The sequence below is a fragment of the Phoenix dactylifera genome, chromosome 11 (genome assembly GCF_051530095.1).
Source record: "Phoenix dactylifera cultivar Ajwa chromosome 11, Ajwa_hap1_PhDact_Kaust_v1.1, whole genome shotgun sequence".
Lineage (NCBI taxonomy): Eukaryota > Viridiplantae > Streptophyta > Magnoliopsida > Arecales > Arecaceae > Phoenix > Phoenix dactylifera.
This window is the reverse complement of record NC_143200.1, coordinates 20,473,623-20,491,510: the sequence shown is the minus strand read 5'-3', so window position 1 is coordinate 20,491,510 and position 17,888 is coordinate 20,473,623. Positions and strand designations below refer to the sequence as shown.

The following is a 17,888-nucleotide window of genomic DNA, read 5'->3' as shown; positions in this document are numbered from 1 at the left end:
GTAACTGGTCTGAAATTTGGCAACTTGAGTCTGTTGTAACCCTAGTATGCATCTCCTGAGATATGTTGCTGATGCATGCACAAAGATATTAGCAAGGAACAATTCTATTTTACAGAAGGTGGTGCATGCAGGTATGGTCCATCCACGGATACTCCTCTGTTGTATGGAACTTGGATGATGGATTGAGGTTCAGTATGTTGAGATTTTCAAAGGAACCTACAACCATACACTGCAGTGGCAGCCAGATTCATATCAGTGATCTTTGTTGGAATGATCCTGCTAATGTTTAAATTTGATGTTGTCCTGCTGGTAGTTTGGTGAGTTCATGCATGTCTTGATGAAAATTGGTCCTGATTCTGTCATTGCTCAACGGTCTGGAAACATGTCTGAGAATGTAGACCTCATAGCTGGAAATGGTTTATGGGAAAGACAAATGCGCTCAAGGACCATATCAATGAAAATAAATTTTAGTTGGGATTGTGGCCTATTTTCCCAGTTGGCGTGAACTGCATAAATCTGCTATTACGTCTGTGGTTGCATAGTAGTTGTGCGACCATAATTCAAGCAGACAACTTGGCGATCGAGGTGGCAGAAACCTGCACAGATTCATTGTGGAGCTCTTTTACTGATTCTTTTTCTTTTGCATATAGCCCCTCTTCATTTATATTAATTGCAAAAGTAGTTTTTTTTTTTTTAAATTCAGAGTTACTTTTCAGTTATCATAAAATATTTGTTGTGTTTTTGCCCATTCTATATCACTCTAAGTCTTTTGGAAATTTTAACTAGAGAGCCATAGTTTAATGTTACATGTTGTCAATTGAACCCCGTATTTGAGGGCCTCAAGTAAATTGGATAATTTGACATAAACAATGCAGGAGAAGCAGCAAGCCTTGCCAGCATATTAGAAAAAGATATGAGTAGATGCGATTAAAACATGGATGGGACATTTTGAGTATCTCATGGTGTATATCATTTCCTGATAATGTAGTATTGATTTACTTCTTGAGTGGTTCATATGTGGTGGAAATATATTACATCAATTGTTCCAATGGAATATGTTTTTTTCCCATGGTGCCTCATTTCTTCATGAAAGTACTATTGATGTACTTCAATGGTTCATATACGCTGAAACTATATCACATCAGGAATGTAAATTGCTTAGGCTCAACCATTGTATCTCAAGTTCGTTAGGTATTTACAAGAAAAAACAAAAGAGAAGATATGCATTTTAAATTGTCGTTAGCAAGGATGGCATTCGCTGGACACCTCGGATCTGTAACACCGATTAAGAACTTCTGAAAAAATTGAACTAGTTGCTGGTGTAGATTCCTTGAAAAGATCAAAAACACCAAGCAGCTATAGACGAACTTGTAAGTTGCAATCTTGTCATCAGGTAAAAAACACAGAAAAGACTAGGGAGATGTATCCTCAGTCCTCACTGTCTAACCGCTGGGAGGAGGATTGGAGCTGGGCATGGGCGATCTGCTCGTAGTAGGCATGGTAGGGATGAGAGAGATTAAGAAAGGGGCGACCGGAAAGGCAATGAGGTCAGATTAAGAAGTTGGAATTAGTTAGCTTAGCGTGTGGCTCTAGAGACTTGGAGATATTTCTAATATTAATCTCAAATTAAAATTAAAAATATATTACGTCAAGTTCTGCATATATATAAGTAGTACATTTTATCAGATTGGGGAGTTAATATATATTTGTCTGTACCATGTCTCCCATAAAGATATAGTTGGCAATATTGCTCATTTTATATGAATCATGCTTGTTACAGAGTTTTAAGTAATGTAAGGTCTGATCAAGGACTTTTTTTTTTTAAAAAAAAAAACTGATTAATAACTTGAAATTAACTTTTCCTAATATTTGATAAGAAAACAAAGTCGGCAGAGGTGTGGAATTAATGTAAATTTTGCAGTTAACGGAGTTACTGAATATTTTAACCAGAACAGTGTCCTAGAGATAATTCCCAACATATTTCACGAAGTCAAGTCGCCACCCTGCCGACTTTGCATGAAGCTTGCTAGCTAGGAAGTTATATATAATTTAAGATCTCAAAAGCGGGTTGAAAATAATTTTACTTAACGTATTTCCCAAGACTGGAAGTCGGCAATTGAAGCTTGGTATTGTAACAAATATAAGGGTTTAACAAGGAACTTGTGGAGACTCTGCGATATGATCCGCTATATAAGCGTATTCTGCCGACTTTATGAACGTATTTCCTGTTTCGGTTAACGGTGCTTTAAGATTCAAAAATACCGCTGAGCTGGCAGACTGTAGAGACTGCGATATGATCCGCTATATAAGCCCTGCTATAGAATTTCCCCATTCCTTTTTATTCCCGAATGCCCTTTGTCTCTTCGGTCGGTCGCCATGAGCTTCGATCTGGTGCTCAAGCCGTCGTGCGAGGGGTGCGGGTCGACCTCGGACCTCTACGGGAGCAACTGCAAGCACACCACCCTCTGCCGCTCCTGCGGCAAGACCATGGCCGAGAACCGCGGCCGCTGCCGCATGTGCGGCGCCTTCATCACCAAATTGATCAGGGTATGCCCCACCGCCGTGACCTCTCGCGGCGCCCTAACCCTTTCGATCCAGTTCGCCTCGTTTTCTTTTAAGGTTTTGATCCGTCTTGGAAGATTAGGGTTTTGATCTTTGGAATCCGGCTTTGTTTCAATTCGACTCATGATGGGCGTGAAACAAGATGGTATTTCGATTGATTTTTTTTCTTCAGATTAGGTTTGAGAAAAGAGTTGGAAGAAAGAAAATTTTATTGTTTAAATAAAAAGAAAACTAAAGATCATACCTATTTGATTGAGAAACAATCAAGGGAATCCTTTTTTTTTTGGTGGGGGGGTGGGGGGCGCAGAGGGTTACTTTTTCAGTCCGAGAAATGCTTTAAATTTTTCAGCACAAGAGAATTCTCAAAAGCATAAAACAGTAATTAGAGAGCAAACAACTAAATATGGGCAGCTGGCATTTTTCTCATCGATCTTGGCTTGGCTATGTGGACCCTAGTACGTAGTTTCGAAAATGGAAGACGTCTTGAGATGTATGAATTATGATGGTCAAAATCAATAAGTGTTATATGTATGTGTGTATATGATTTCCAACTTAGAATCTGAGGGAACAGATGGATGGAAAGAGTAGTCCTTAGCCCTGATTAATGACTGTGATAAGATATACGGTCTTTTGAAAAAACAAGCAATATCTATTCTTACTTTTTCAAATTATTCGTATTCATGTTCAGGTGTCCTTGAGAAGGGTTTTCACCTTTTTCCTACTCATATAGGCTCCAAATAAGATAATTAAATTGTTATAGTATTTTATAGTTGAAGAGAAATAAAAGAGGTATTATGATATTGACCTGCACATAATTCATAGGGATTTGATCTTCTTCTTTGACCTCTTGCTGCAGTTGTATCAATGGTGGATGCAAAAGATGGGTGGAATAACTTCTTTAGCAGTTATCTGTTTCAAAGATAGTTGCAAGATGATATGGAAGAAAGAAGGAAACTTGATTGTTTTGTCAATAGATGACCTTGCATTATCCTGAAGTTTAAATATATAGATATCATTTTGAGAGTCGGAGGTGTTGTGCTTGCATTTCAAATTGGCAAGATTACATGAAACTAAGAGATATGGCATGGCCATCCTAGTTAAATAATCAACAGGGACTTGGTCTTTTTAAGTCACCTTTTGTTGCAAATATATAAATGGTGGATGAAAAAGATGGGTGGAATAACTTTTTGAGCAATTGTCTACTTCAAAATAATTGCAAGATGAGATGGGTCGTTCGATCCAATAGCGTTCCATTAGATAGGAATAGATTTGATAAATACGGATAACTCTCGGATAGAGTATTAGAACGGAAAGATCCATTAGATAATGAACTAAGTTTTGACTGCGGGATCGTTTCGCCATTGTGGTTTGGTTTTAAGCCATATCCGGGGATGAATCAACAATTCGATGTGCTTTTTTTTGCATATTCTTGATGAACCATCATTTATATATAGATGTAGGAGGATTTGTTGGGTAAGTAATAAGCCACTTTGACATCACTTCATGGAGTAACTCTCGATATAATAGTAAAAGTAAGATGTGTAGGCATATCAACTCATCAAGTTCCTATTGAAATAGAATCTACACAAGGAAAAGCACCTGCCATTGTTGGTCATTAGGGGCATCTTGAAAATGTCCTAGTCGAAATATGGCTTTCAAATTAATTTCTGAATTAGTAAATGCTACCAAAGGGAGTGGCGATGCCAAGAAAGAAATCTACTTTGTAAGTCAATAAAATAACATTGCATTATGCAAAACCATTACACTTACATTCAAATCTACAAGATTATAGCTTTAGGTTTTCTATGAGTAAATCCTTATAATATTAAATAACACTCCATAATTTATTTGTGAAGATGAATGTAAATGACAATGCTCAGTTTTTCTATGAGTGAAGCCCGCAACTTTTATATTTCATAATTTCACTATGAACATGAACATAAAGGACAAGCCCTTTACTATTGATTTGGGGTTGACTACATGGATGCTTCTATACTGATGGGATTTATTGAGTACCAGGTTTTGAAGATTTAAAGGTGGCTTCAACTAGTGCATAGATTTCTTTTTAGTCTTCATTGCTTCCTTTCTTATCTGATTGTTCAACATGTGTAGTACAGAGTGCAGATGTAAGCATAAAAGCATCTAAGTCACTTTGTCTTTTTAACTCTTAGTGATTCCAATATATAGGTTATGAAGCTTCCAAACAGATCCTCAAATTCGTCTTCACCCCATGACTTTATTTGCCCCCATGTGGAAGAATACATCTCCTGCAATTGGATGAATTGGCATTAATTTGAATCCATTCATTATTCAGATAAAAATATTGACCATTCTAGTTTGTGCCAACAAATTAATCATTTAGTGGCAAGATAAATGTGAATTGCTACTTTGTTGTGTCCTCCACTTCAAACTCTTGTTGTTACCTGTCTTAAAACTTTGGATTTCTGGAAGACCTTGAAAGTTGCAAAACCTTGTTTTTTCAATATAAATTCTGCTCCGGGTCTCCTACCAAGTAAAGAAAAGGACTTCCTTTGAGAAAACTCTTCTCATAGAGTACCAAATGAAAGAAGTAGAAAATAAAAGGTTATAGTATCACTGCCATAGTTTTCCTACATGGTTGCATTCTTGGTTTTGCTGCTTGCCTCTCTCTCTCTCTTCTAAAATTGCCTTTCTTGGTAATTCAAACCAATTCGGAGGGTTGATCTTTGGTTGAAAACCAACCATATGATGCTATATTGATAGATCAAACATTGTGCTCTATAGTTGGTCTTGTTCAGATTGGATTAAGTTTGTTAAGTTTAAGCTTTTTTTGTTTGCTTGATCTTTCTGCTCATCACAAAACTAACGGTTTCGAACAAACATTCCATAGGGATCTGCATCATGCAATGTTCCATCCCTGTGTCCTTTTTCAACGTTAAGAGATGAACCTAGTAGAAAGTTGTCATAACAACCAAGCATTGCCTTCCTGAGCCAGTTTCATGATCTCCACTGACTTAGCTCATCTCCTCAGTACTCTGTAAAGATGTTTGACCTTAAATGAGTTTTACATAAGCCAGTGCACATCTTAGCATAATGTTGTGATAGGCTAGTGGTTAGCCATGTAAGCTCTACAAAAAGGTCAGAAACTTTGTTTCATTTTCAATTTTGGATGAACAACATGGGTTTGGTTTTTGCAGGTTTGGTCGTTTTGATGTTCTCACTTTAGTTTCAGCAGTTCAGTTGAAAACTATAGATAATTGGGAAAAAATTACAATAGAGTGAATGACAATATTATCAGTGAAGAATAACAAATTGGATATCAATTCAAAATTTATGTTCAGGAACTTAAGATATATTATTTCTGTTCTCTTGATTTGAAATTTTTTTTTGAATAGTTATTCTTAAAATAAAATTTCCGAAGAGGTCTTGTTCAGAATGTACTATATTATTGGCTATCTAATACATGTTAAAAGCATTGACTCTGAAATTTGAACTCTAATATATCCAAATCTATGTTAAAAAAAATATTTTTTCTCGTAATGTTTTGAAAACTTGCTAACTTAATGTTTATTTTCGGGAAAATGTTTCCCAATGTTAAAGAATTGAAGAAATGCTAATTTATTTTTGGCCAAAACTCTGATATTGACCCATTCAGGATCAGGTGTGTTTGGAACTGATTTTTTCGAGTTCTGAACAAAACTTTGCAGCATGTTCTAAACCCAAAGGCTTTCCCCTATTGGGTTTTATCCTTGTTGGAGGGTGTGAAATTATTTTCAGCCACAGTTGACGGCATTTTTGAAGTCACCTTGTCATTAACTTGCAGTCAACATTTTTAGACTTTAATTTCCTATTAAATGATATACTTTATTCAGCTTGTGCATTTTCTAACATGTATACACACATTAATCCCTATTTGAAATTTGGTCAATGAAATATTATGTTATTTCTTATACTGCTTATGAGCCCATTCTGAAGGTCATGTGATGGGAACTTATGGTTCATACATGCATCTTTTCCCTATTTCTTGAGGTTTTTGCATCTTTGGCATAAGAATTTTGCATAGTTGATTTTTCTTTGTTCTAGTGTCATTTCTTCCCCAACTTGTATCATGATTTGTTTTTTTTCTTTAACTTGTCTTTTCTGTCCCAAGATAGACTTATAAAACCAAATGAAGCCTGATATCATGATGGAGATCAATTATTTATTAATCTAGGATATATTTAAATTAAATATTTTCTGCACCATACCAACTAAGGAATTCCTTGTTCATGTTGTGGTTGGTACAACCGTGGAGTGTCATTCTAATTTGCTGAAGCCATGTAGTTAAAAACCACCTTTGGTACCAGCTCTTGACTCCAAGACCCTGGTCAAAGTTCTCCAAGCAATGAAAAATGCCCTTCTATTTGGATGAGGCCATTTATTGTCAATGCAAGCTTCATCATTTTATTCTTTGAGCTTGTTGACAATTTAGACATTCCCTTTTTTTCAAACAAAAGAATTTGTTGAAACAAATAGCAGCTATGGTTGCTATTTGGCTATTGGGTCACATCCGGGTTTGTTAAGGCTCATTCACATTATTGGTCTGGGTCCAAAGTTTTAATCAGATCTCTTCATTCAAGAACTAGGTTAGGACCAGGTATTTTATTACCTTTATCCCACTTGACATTCATGGGGTTTGGATTAGGTCTCAGTACAAGTATCAGGTGGTTGCCAGTGTTTGGTTAACCCAAAATCCCTTTATGTCCTCAGAACAATTTACTAAGAGCATACCCTCAAAAGTAAAACTATACATTATTAACTTGGCAAACTATCATGTCTGAATTGGTTCTGGATCCAGTCATGTTGGGTTCATAAAATTAATCCATATTCAATTGTTTTATATGATCGAATCGCCTTGGGTCTGGGCAGGTATTCTTCTACTAGATCCCGATCTAGGCTCAGAATGTTTTATGAGTTTGTCTTCAGATCCATTCCTGACTAGTAGGTCTACAGGTCTGTATTGTGGGTCACAGTGGCAGTCCTACTAGCAACTTAGGCTTTTCATTCAATCACTGTAAAAAGCATTGGTTATTTTATTATCATTATACTTGGTAAAAGAAAGTTCCGTTTAGAAGTTCTCAAAAAGTTGATTTCATGTCACGTGGATCTCTTTTATTTATGCACATAGGCTTTTATGCTATGTTTCTCAAAGGAAGCAATTTTATTAAACAATAGAGGTCCATTGGTAGTTAGCATTTCTATATTTATTAACCAACTTCTTAAATAATTCAGAACTAGTTGTACTTACAGGACCAATGAGTCACGCATGTCTCTTCCGAGATGGCCATATAAGTTATTAGAATTATGCTTTTCTTTTTAATTAGTTTTCTCTCCAGCTTTATTACATATGCTTTTTTGAAAGTCCACATCTTTGGTTTCATTCAAGTTTATAGGGTTTGCTCTGCTTTGTTCTTGTCCTCATCAAAGTTTTGGTTAATTTTGGGCTTGATGCTTCTCTTGGATATGATTTTTCTACCGGTGGCGGTTGTTTTCTTTCTTTGTTTGCTAAAACATTTGCTTCTTGGATGTATTCATACTAGAACAGTGTGATTTACCCACTTCAACGAAAGAAAAAGAAAAGAAAACATTTGTTTCTTTTGTCATCTCTGCAGGAGTATAATGTCCGAGCTAGCGCCAATACAGACAAAGCTTTCTATATTGGTAGATTTGTCACTGGTTTGCCTCCTTTTTCAAAGAAGAAGAATGCCGAGAATAAATGGTCTCTTTACAAGGAAGGGCTTCAAGGACGGCAGCTCACTGACAGTTTGCGGGTATGCACTAATTCCAGCCATCCTTAGCTGATTAAAATTGTAACATATGCCAATAAATGTCAAGAAGTTGAAACATAAGTAATTCTTTTGGAAGTTATGCTTGAATTCCTTAGTTGGATGAATAATGCTTGATTCAATGTTGCTTATAGGATAGATGAAATCCCCAAACATTTTTCATTTGCCTCCTCCGCCTCCTAACTGTCATCAGTCACCGTGCCTGAAACATTGATAAGGTCCCCTAACATGCCAGATGTTGCTTTTCCCTAGTGACTTTTTCATCTCCTCTCATTAAAGTTTCGAGTCTGAAGGAGGCGCCCAGTCTTTGTCCTTGGAGCACAGGTTTCTTTGTTTGTAAACTTGATGGATGACAGCCATCTCATCAAATCAAGTTACTTGTCTTGAACTCAAATATGTTAAAATTTGATTAATATAAAAATGAAATCCATAAAGAAAAAAGGATATTGAAAATTCTTTGTTTCCTCCTTAGCTACCTTTTGATAATCAGAAATCACAATGATTTTGTTATTTTAGAGAAGTCATATTATTTTATGTGTAGTTTTACATTCTTCATTATTTGTGTCTCTATGCCCTTCTAATGTGAATTTTTCTATGAGCAATGTGCTGGGGAATTTGGCCACTAATTTTTTCGTTGACACATTATCGTATGATAGATAGTCCAGACATGGCTTGATAGTTATGTTTATGATTATTGCCACATTATAACAATGAAGTTGTGGATGTTAAAGTTGGACAATTTGAAGCAATTGGAATTATAGGCTACTTTATTAAAGTTTGTTGGCTTGTATCTAGTGGAAGCTAAATAAGGTTCAGCTTGGAGTTATTGAATGAACTGCATTTGAGAGAACTAAGGAACAAGAATGACTAAAAACATTCCTGGGTAATTTCTTCTTTTTTAATCCCCTCTAACAACCACAACCCCCCTTCTCTTCTTTCTTGCCCCTCCCTCCACTCCTGGGGTCATACTACAAAGTAAAGACAACGAGTAAATGGCCCTCTCTTTTCTAGGTTCTTCGAGGAATTCTATTGGCAATTTTAACTAGTTTCTGGAGGTAAATTACTTTGGAGCTTAGTCTTTGGATAAGATGATATATCATCTCTGCAGGAGTGGAAGTTTGGGTAGATGCCAATTTGGGACATGTAAACTTGTTCATTTTTATATAGTACTTGTTTTTAGCAGTTTGACATTTTTTGCTGTGTTGCCCTTCTGTTTGACCAATTTGTATGTACTGATCAATGGAATCGCACAGGAGAAGTACAAGAACAAACCATGGGTTTTGGAGGATGAGACTGGTCAGCATCAGTTTCAAGGTCAGCTTGAGGGTTCACAATCTACAACTGCAACTTACTATCTGTTAATGTTGCATGGCAAGGAGTTCATTGCTATTCCTGCTGGTTCTTGGTATGCATTGTTCCTGAAAAGCTTTGCGTGTTCCCTCCCTCCCTTTTTTTTTCTGCTGTTGGTTTTTTTTGCACAGCATTTTCTTAGTCTTTTTATATCAATTACAGTTTGTTTCTTTTTATAGATGAGAAAGTAGTGATCAAATCATTTAGTTTGTCAAAGTGTTGAATTGTAATAGAAGCCTACATGCATTATATGAATCAACATATGAGTCGTCTTCATGATCTTGGTCACTTGCGCTGACGCTAACTGTATTTTACACTTCCGAGTAATTGTCATGTTATATAGTTGATATATACATGTTACCCCTAACATAAAGGAACTTTTGATTATTATTATTTCTTCACAGGTACAACTTTAGCAAAATTGCACAGTACAAGCAATTAACACTAGAAGAAGCTGAGGAGAAGATGAACAAAAGGAAGCATAATGCAACTGGATATGAAAGATGGATGATGAAGGCAGCAACTAATGGAGCTGCTGCTTTTGGTGAAATGATAAAGAAGAGTGAGGACACGAGCAGTGGTGGGGTTGAAGCCAATCGTGTTAAGAAAGGAAAAAGCAATGATGATGGAGATCACTCTGATAAGGGTGAGGAAGATGAGGAAGAAGAGGAGGCAAGGAAGACTAGGCTTGGACTTTCCAAAAAAAGTGTTGATGATGATGAAGGTGGTGGAAGAGGGGATGACGTTGATTTGGATGATGATGACATTGAAAAAGGTAGGATATTTAGTGGGGTTTTTTGCATGAATACCCTTTCAAAATTTATATTTGCATGTATACTCTCGTAAAACACTTGTTTTGCCATTCTACCCTTTTTTATTTTTGTTTTTGCATATGTACCCATGCTATCTAACGACGTTAAAAAATTAGCGGTGCAAATAGATCACGATCCCAATAGCAGGAGAAAAAGATAGGGACAATAGCGTAATTTTAAAATTTTATTTTATTTTTAATTAATATAAATATGATTTTTTTAACACCGTTAGAACAATCGTTATATTACGAGCATTTGTACAATAACAGAGTTTTACAAGGGTATACATGCAAATATCAATTTTGGAAGGGTATGCATGTAAAATTTGATATTTAGAAGGGTATCCATGCAAAAAACCCTATTTAGTATCACAATGAATGATTTTATTCTTGTGTATGTATTTGTGCTTGTCTTTTGGTGCTTTTTTTTAAGTCATGATATTCTCTCACTACGGGAAAAATTGTTTTACTACATGGCACCCTTGAATGTCAATGAATGTGCATCTGCTAAACAAAATCTGGGGACTGTCTTCTTGTCTGAGGCTAAGTAGTGCATTCTGTCCTTATTTTTTCCTTCATCACAAGCATACTTTAGTACATGATTATAGTTATTAGCTTTTAAGTTTTGTAGATGTTGCAGGACAATTTATCTATATTTGACCCAATCACAGGTAGCCAAGCCGATGGTAATGGTAAGCAATAATAATATTCCACTCCTAGTTTCTATTAGTAACTTCTGTTCACTTTTGACCTTTTTTTTAAATTTCCCTCCATTAATCTTTAATAGATTGATCTTATTTTATTTTCTCAACTCTAAACTCTTGTTCGTCCCCTCCACTCATATTAAATCTTCCAATTCTTTTTCTTTTCTGTAATTAGAAGTTTTAAGATTTGGGGATTTATATCAGCGCTGTTTTCTTGAAGCACCGATCTGAAATCTCAACTTTACCCTCCTTTTTGAAACTAAGCCTTACTGAGTCCACTATTAACATTATCATACAATATCCATACGTCATTTCCTGGTATGATGTCCTGCTATTCAATTTTTTATAATGGTTGCATGTAGTGTTAGAACAATAAAAGTTGGGCCTATGGACCAGGCATGTGGTGGGTTATGCAGATTGCTCAAGATGTCAGCAATTTGAATATGTGTCACTTCTTTGAATTGTAGAATGGATTGAAGCTCTCCTATGTTAGACACTCAGGCCATCAATGAATTTGTTGGAGATAATAATGACCAGAAAAACATGTGGGAAATAATCATGAGGGTGGAAGCTATTACATTAGGTTTCATCTTTTACTTTCTGTGCACATGTTTTTTTTTCTATGAAACATGTATTCTCAATATCGTGACCTGAAAATGATTAGTTTCCTAGCATGGCATGCTCTAGCATTGTCGATTACCACCCTATTTTGCCACTTACTTCACACGGTTGTATATTAAGTATTATTAACATTTGTTGTTGATCAATAAATAGAGTTTATATTTATTCTGATTTCTGAATATTTCTTCCTCATGATGCAGCAAGGAGGTATATAAAAAGTCTTGTGGTCAGATTGTATGTAATAATCTGCTTTTCTAGTGCTTTTGGAAATCAGGAACCAAGGATTTCTTATTATTGAATTTTCCCCCTTTAGGTGATGACTGGGAGCATGAAGAAAATTTCACTGACGATGATGAGGCTGTGGGCAATGATCCAGAGGAACGGGAAGATTTGGCTCCTGAAATTCCTGCTCCACCAGAAATTAAGCAGGTACATTGGACTTTAACGCGGCTCTTAGAAGCACAGCAAGCAATATTTATAGGTCAATATGTTGTAAAGTTTTGCACACGAGTTACTATTTTCTAGATTTTCACAGAAATCATTTTTCATTGAGAGACCTCCATTCTTGGTTTCTTGTTTAGGTTCCCTGTTTGATTGCCCATGTACCAAAATATCTGCCTGTCAAGCTGATTTTTTGGATTTGATTGCTTCCTAGCTTTTCTTGTGTCCTTGCAAAAAAATGGTTAAGGAGTTATTGAGCATTCTTTTTTTTTCCAGTCATCCTTGCTTGTATGGTTAGCCATACCCCGTATAATACCCATTGCCTTCTAAAAAAAACCATTTTAATTTGAAGAACTTGGGTTTTTCGAAGAAAAGTAAAATATAAACATGAAAAATGTCTAAAACTAATTCATTGTTGTAATGTGGACTCAAAGAGAGAAGTTTAAAAAAGTGAAATTGATATCATAAAACCGTCGTATTTTGTATTTCTAGTCTATACATAGATATAGGGCATGTATAATTTGTACCATAACATATTGGGTGATTGTAGCTGAATGCTTCAAATTATTTGATCTCCATCGTGCATCAATTTTGATGCTGGATGAAGACCTGTTTGCTTCGGATGTTGTGCGAGCTTTATATAGTTACAAGTAAACAAACTCTACCGAACAATGTGATATAATCCTATGACTTCTAACAGTCCTGAAAATATGCGATCTAATCCTATGAGGACCCAAACTTCACTTAATCAACCAAGACGCTTTTAACTGGTATAACTTGACTCAAGAAAGGGCTCCTAACTACCTTAAAACTTACCCACTTTCCTATATAGCATTGAATCCTAACTTTGACTAAAATAAACCAGTCCTAAGCCTTTTAGGGTATGCAATAATCACCCAATAAATTTAAATATAGAGTAAAAAAATTTACTTTTTTTGGGTCTCATTTGCTTAATTTTGGTGTTGTCTACACTCAAGATTGATTGCTCGATTGTAATGGCTCTCTGCTTGATCATGGACCTAGTATATCTTCTCATGATAAAGTTGTCTTTCTAGCTACACTCGATCGCTTCTATTTGATAGAGTAGCTAAAGGTGTTGGAATAGGCCAGGGCTTGCAATATTGATGCATAACTGCCTTGTTTTTTATGGGCAATACTGTACCATATTGTTACCAAACTAACACTCGGTACCGCGGGCACAGGGGAGGGGGGGGGGGGGGGGGGGGGGGGGGAGTTTTGGTATGCCAAACCGACATGTCCTAACACTATACCTACTTGTATTAACACTGTACTAACTTGGTACAAGGGTTGTCTTCGGTACTGAGATTGCAAATCTTGAAATGGGCATTAAAATCTGCCGTTTATGGAGCGAGCTGCATATGTTAGTTGGACATTATCCTAACATCACCCCAATAGGATGTTTGCTGAGAGGAGCAGCACATTACACAAGACCTTATCAATTTGGGTTTTTCCAATTAAAAACCTAGCCATGTATATTTGACACTAGATCAAAGGTTACAACATCGAGTTTCAAAATTATATCAAACAAGGGTTGGTATTGTATGCAGGCATTGTATCGTGCACCGTATCAAACAAAGGGCATTAACCGATGTACTTTGATATGGCCAGTTACTGCAAGTATGCCTCCATTTTTTAGCCTTTCTTGTGTTCTATTGTATTAATGCTGCTATTTTAAGAACCCCACGGGAAATAGATGCTGGTAGTTCCAAGCTTGTGTCTCAACTTAATTCCCACCTTGAAATGGTGTAGAATGAGTTAAATACTTACTAAAACCTCATCTCGAGTGATACTGGTACTACTCAGTTCAGTCTGGTTTGGGACTATATGGGCCTACTTCATTGTCAGGCCCGATTTCTGTGAATCTAGGGCATATCGGTCCCTTCTGCATTGTCTTTGGGTGGGTCCAGTAGTAACTGGTGGTATGAACTGCATTCCAGACCTTCTACTAGATGCTTGTAGTTGGAAAATTCTGTCATTCCTCCTTTTCCAAATGCACCCCCCCCCCCCCCCCCCCCCCCCCCCCCCCCCCCCGCGCGGGGAAAAAGAAGAAAAAGGAAAAAAAAAAGAAAGAAAGGGCCATAACAAGTTGGAGGGATACTGGGACCCAATTCCTCCATTTCGTCTAGCCTGGTGCAGTTCTTTCCTCCATATAACCAACCATGGAAAGGACAGCCATTACTAATGGCCCACCCTTTCTTAGGCAAAAACCTCATCTGTGTGGATACTACTTTTAAGAAGCAGACACATGAACATCCTTATCTTCCCAGGTACAGCAGGAGTCTGAAGTGCTCTGGAGAAATTCTTGAAGGGAACCTAAAATTCTGCAGATATGTCAACTTGAAGTTTTCAAACGTGTCTCTAGCACAACTATAACATATGGCAAGGGTTGGGTGCTTATGTCCAATTATGCATTATGCATGTGAAGGGATAGTCAAAAACTATCATCAAGAAGTAATTGCAAATTGTGTTGCCATCCAGACATTGAGGCATAGTACTTACATGGTAAATTTTGAGCGCACGGCAGAACCAACACATGTTCTTTCAATGCTGTATTGCTTGAGCTAATGATTATGATGACTTATAATGATTACATATTGCATTTAATCTTTTTGTCCTCCCATCAGAAGATATAATAATGTATTAACACCTGTATTTCGTAGTTATACATAAGCATGGAAAGTACTGCTTTGAATTTATTCATTTTTTTAATTGTGTATCAAGCAGATGCCATGTCTATATATTGAGAATTCATTGGTCGCCCATATGAACACTGCCATCTGCTATCAGTATTCATGCGGACTAAACAGCAGTTTCTGAACATTTAAAAAAAAAGCAGTTTTGGTTGAATTGCTAAAAATGCTTAAAATGGTTGTGTGACTGAAGATTGAAGTCCACCCTAGCTAGAATAAGTCCGGCCGCTTTGAGTTGCTTATACTTGAATGGATTAATATAGTTTCGCATTTACGTTCAAGTGATTTTGGGGTAACTATGATCTGATAATCTGGCATGACAAAAATACTCTTGGTTTGAGTTCTGCAGTTTTAGCCTGGGAGATTTTATGCATCTATTTTTACTATAAAAATTAGTTCATGTGAATTTTTGTTTGTTATACTTAAAAGCAGGAAACCTTTTTAGTAACTTGTCTTCTGCTTTTATTAGAGTTAATTAATTATTTTTTGTAAGATGGTTTTTCTAAGAATAAGAGTCACTTGTCATTCAAATTGCGAAGGTTTACTCAAATATTGTAATACTCTCAGGATGATGAGGATGAAAATGAAGAAGATGGTGGATTGAGTAAGTCTGGAAAGGAGTTGAAGAAACTGCTTGGACGAGCTGCTGGACTAAATGAATCAGATGCTGATGATGATGATGAAGATGATGATGTAAGTGCAGTTGACCCTTTAAGAACTCCAGAGATTTTGATAAGTCGGCCTTTTTACATCGCATGCACAGCATATTTTGGAGTCCAGATTGCAATGTAATCTTATACTAGAACTGATCCTGTAATATGTTTGGGGATTTTAAAACCCTAGGCTTGCATGCGTTGTAATTTATATTGTTCAATGGCTGCAAGCTATTTATATTAAGTTCGTTTGCTTAATTATGCTGTGAAGATATAACGTTCTGAATGTCATTGAGCTGTCATCTTCTGCCAAATATTGCATGCTTATCCCATATTGATGCTCGCTATTTTGCCCATCCAGGATGATGAGGTTGGCATGTCACCTGTGCTTGCTCCAAAACAAAAGGATACACCTAAAGATGAACCTACAGATAGCAGTCCCTCAAAACCAGTACCTCCTTCAGGATCTGCCCGGAGCACACCAGCTGCATCCAAATCATCAAAGACAAAGAGGAAATTCGGAAGTGAGGAGGTGAAATCTTCTAATGGTGCCCCTGCAAAGAAGGTCAAGATGGATAATGTATGTCTTGTTTGAAATTTGGATCTTTTATCTTGTGATCCCTAGTTTACACAAAAGACCACTACATTGCTATCATATCTTGCTTGCTTGACTAAGAAGCCATGCTTTCTTTGGTTAGGACTCAAAATCATCAGGTGTTAAGGATGAGCCTCCCACTTCCTCCAAAACTAGCATGCCTGGGAAAGCATCCAGTTCCACATCTGCTAGAACTGGACCAACATCTTCTGTGGCTCCGGTTACGGAGGAGGAAATTAGGACTGTTCTTCTTTCAGTGGCTCCGGTGACTACACAGGACCTGGTTGCTAGATTCAAGGCTAGACTAAAATCCCAGGAGGTTTGTTGTTTCCTCTCATTTCTTTGGACCATATAATTGGGGCAAGGCTTGAGAATTGTTGTTAATAATTATCTTCATATTCTTAGAGTTTTCTATACTGTACTTTTTTATGCATATTCTTGTCAACTCCTTAACTATAGTTGTATTTTTTAAGTACCAAATACAGCACTTTGCCCTTGAAATGACTGAGATAACCTGATATCTTAGCCAATTTATTAAATCGTGTATGAACTGATACTATGATACATTAATATATATTGACGAAGATAGTCCAAGCCAACATTAAATATTTTGTCTTGTTTTATTGAGTACCTGATATCATACTGATTGATATGTTCACTGAGATCTTGGCCAGGATGAAAACCATGGTAGCTTGATTGGCCTGACCTACTCCCTGGACCAGGTTTTGGCTTCTTGAGATGGGCATAGTAGCCACTCTTCCCTGAGCTTTGTTTGAAATTTCCAGTTGAACTTGGATGTGGCTATGGCTTGTCCCAGGCACAGCCATCGGCCCAAAGTCTCCCTTTGATATCCAGACCATCTATACATGTACTAATAAAGTGGTTATACGCATTGGCTGGTATGGAACTGGTGTCAGTGACAGTGTTATTCACATAATCTGGTGTGAGAACATGGTCAGATTAGTTATTCTGTCACACCTCGGATGAACAATAACTCTTTTTGTTTCTCAGGTCAATTTAACATTGTTGTGGCAGTGGAAAAACATCGATCATTTTAGATTTAGTAGTAGTGTTGCATCACTTGGGCTTCCGTTGTAGGCTTGACAAAGGAGTTTGAAGGCTAACTTGTATTTACCAAGTGCATTCTTATAGATCTCTTCTCGTCCGATGCACTCTGTTTAGTAATATCTCTGTGAATTCCTATTTGATCCAGGAGTTATGATGCCTGGTATTAGCATTAAAAATCAGTTGTTTTGCAGCGCCGCTTGCATTCTAGTTAACTGCTATTTTTCTTTTTTCTCTCTCCCATTTTCAATTTGCAATCTTTTGCATTATTTTTGTTTCCTAATAGATGGATGCATTTATTACTGCAGGATAAGTCAGCTTTTGCAGATATTTTAAGAAGAATATCAAAAATACAGAAGACCAATGGCCACAACTATGTTGTGTTGAGAGAGAAATGAATTGAATATTACCTGTACGATTTATACTGGTGTTGATCTTTTGAATTGTGGTAAAGATTTAAATGGTTAAGAGCAGGATCGAGCAACCTTCTTCATGTACAACTTTCTGTTGAATTTGTACATTAGTACAGATACTCCACTTTGAATAAGTCTCTTGTATTTTGGATACAGAA

At 36.6% G+C, this 17,888-nt stretch overlaps 1 protein-coding gene across 1 annotated transcript; it reads left to right on the top strand.

The window, feature by feature from the left end:
* The first annotated feature begins 2,160 nt into the window (after positions 1–2,160).
* On the top strand, positions 2,161–17,864 carry RAP74 (transcription initiation factor IIF subunit alpha RAP74). The gene is made up of 9 exons (XM_039116844.2): positions 2,161–2,547; positions 8,193–8,351; positions 9,620–9,771; positions 10,121–10,491; positions 12,166–12,281; positions 15,572–15,697; positions 16,019–16,237; positions 16,356–16,571; positions 17,626–17,864. The coding sequence occupies exons 1-9, from the start codon at positions 2,377–2,379 to the stop codon at positions 17,713–17,715; spliced, it is 1,620 nt and encodes a 539-aa protein (XP_038972772.1). The 5' UTR covers positions 2,161–2,376; the 3' UTR covers positions 17,716–17,864.
* Positions 17,865–17,888: the final 24 nt, after the last annotated feature.